General features: G+C 50.5%; 1 protein-coding gene across 1 annotated transcript in view; it reads left to right on the plus strand.

The window, feature by feature from the left end:
* The window catches only part of LOC109299871 (gamma-aminobutyric acid receptor subunit rho-1-like), a 65,906-nt gene that overhangs the window by 44,572 nt on the left and 19,153 nt on the right, over positions 1-2,181 (plus strand). Inside the window, exon 4 of the mRNA XM_019520356.1 lies at positions 214-437. Within this exon, the coding sequence (XP_019375901.1) occupies positions 214-437 (224 nt within the window). The remainder of the gene's footprint in view (positions 1-213; positions 438-2,181) is intronic.

Raw genomic sequence — 2,181 nt, forward strand, 5'->3', positions numbered from 1 at the left:
GATCTACTCAGGTCTCTTCCGACCCTAGAAACTATGAATGGGAGTAACATCAGTGGGAGAAGATGTAGTGCTTAACATGTAGAAGGAACTCCTGAAAATTGCTATTCCAACTGAAACTGGTGCATACATATCTATATACTTGTTTACACAGTTAATTGCTGTGAAATGCTCTTCCCAAAGAATAAATCATAATGTGAAACCTTTTTCTTTCAGGACTTTACTATGACCCTGTATCTCAGGCACTACTGGAAAGATGAAAGACTGTCCTTCCCAAGTACCAACAATCAAAGCATGACATTTGATGGCAGACTAGTGAAAAAGATCTGGGTCCCTGACATGTTCTTTGTACATTCCAAGCGCTCCTTTATCCATGATACCACGACTGATAATGTCATGCTGCGGGTCCAGCCTGATGGAAAGGTGCTTTATAGCCTCAGGTAAAGTTGCTCTCACCCATGACAGTGATGTTAGTGGAATCAGAGTAAAAGGACTTTAAATCATTTCCATTATTTTATTAGATACAGCTGTGCTCTTCTTGACTTAAACAGTTTATTCATTTCCTCCAATGACTGTTGCTTGTAAAAAGGTTGTAAAGTCTTGCAGTAAGGACCAGAACCCAGGTCCCCTCAACCCCACAATTAATCCCAGAAGCATTATGCTATAGTTAGGCTTCTGCTTGCTCTTATTGTTGTTGTCTAAAGAAACTTGAATTTTCTTCTGCCCAGTGGACTAGCTTCTCCATCTAGAGTAGCCTGCAGCCCAGCAGTTAGAGCACTCTGAGAGTGAGACAGACAGGTGTTTGTATTTGCTAAGACACACAAGGGAACCAAACACTGGTTTCCCACATCCTGGGTGAGAGCTCTGACCACAGAGCTGTTGGATAAGGAGTAGCAGGGGGAGCACCTGCACCCACAGCTCTATTTTAAAAGTAAGTGGTGGGCATTGTGACACTGTGTGCAGAGCCCAATCTGTTAGTTATACTTTGAAAAACACCTCCCAGATCAAGACCTGAGGACACAGTGAGGGAGGGACTACCTATGTACAGAATCCTGATTGGGCATAAAAGTGAGCTGTTCAGCCCTGTTCAGCTGTTCGAGAACTTCAGGCACTTAAGGAACTTGCGTCAAAACCTGAGGAGCTTATGGAGTTTAGCTGTCCCTTCACTCTAGACATGCCTAAACAGAACTTTCAAGGTTGCAATTTTAGACTTTGGGGGAAATTGGGTGCCTAAATCCAGCTTCAGGGATCTGTAGTTATGACTACACTGTACACTTACCTCAGCAGTGGAGCTCTCAAGCATAGAATCATAGCATTGGAGAGAAGTAGGGCTGGAAGGGACTTCCAGAGGCCATCTAGCCTAGGGTTACTGTATTTCCAGTTCCAAAAAAGAGGACACCTGTCACGTGTGATTGGGGGGGGAAGGCAGGGGGCAGTGATATGCTGGTGCGCTGCTCTTGCCTATTCTGTTGGCCCTCACTCCCAAGCCACAGCCCTCCAACCAGCCCTGCTGCTGCCCCTCACTCCCGACCTGCAGTACACTGTCCCCCAGGGCCATTCTGGTGTTCTTTACTCCTGACGCACAGCCCCCTGGCATTGCCAGTGCCCCACACTCCTGACTCTCAGTCCCCTGCCCCCCACCCCAGTTCCTCTCACTCCTAAGCCACAATACCCCCAGCCCTGCTGGTGCCCCTCACTCCCAATCCACAGCTCCCCGGCACTGCCAGTTCTCTGCACTCTCAACACAGTGTCCCCTGCCTCCTCTTGTTCCCCTTACTCCCGAGCCACAGCCCTCCCAGCCTTGCCAGGGCCCTTCACTTCCAACCCACATCCCCCTGCTCCCCGCAGCCCTGTCACATCTCTTGGCTGCCCTGTCCCTATGAGCAAGGACACTGGCCCTGGTGCCACTGGCCAGGCCACACAGCTCCACGCTGCTCCCAAAGGTCCCCCACCTTCCCTGCTGGAGAGTTGGGTGCCTCCCCACCACCTCCCCTGCCCTGCTTTAGCGCTGGTGTCTGGACAGTTTCCCCCAGCCCTGCCAGGCACCCATCCCCTCCACACACCCTGCCACACATACACCTGCACATTCTCCTTCCCATCCAGTCCCCAAGCCCTGGTCCTCCAACCTCTTCCCCCCACAGACTTACCTGTATCCAACTGCTGGGGCTGCTCAAACCACTCTGC

This window comes from Gavialis gangeticus, unplaced genomic scaffold (genome assembly GCF_001723915.1).
Source record: "Gavialis gangeticus isolate Ggan-Ray unplaced genomic scaffold, GavGan_comp1, whole genome shotgun sequence".
Lineage (NCBI taxonomy): Eukaryota > Metazoa > Chordata > Crocodylia > Gavialidae > Gavialis > Gavialis gangeticus.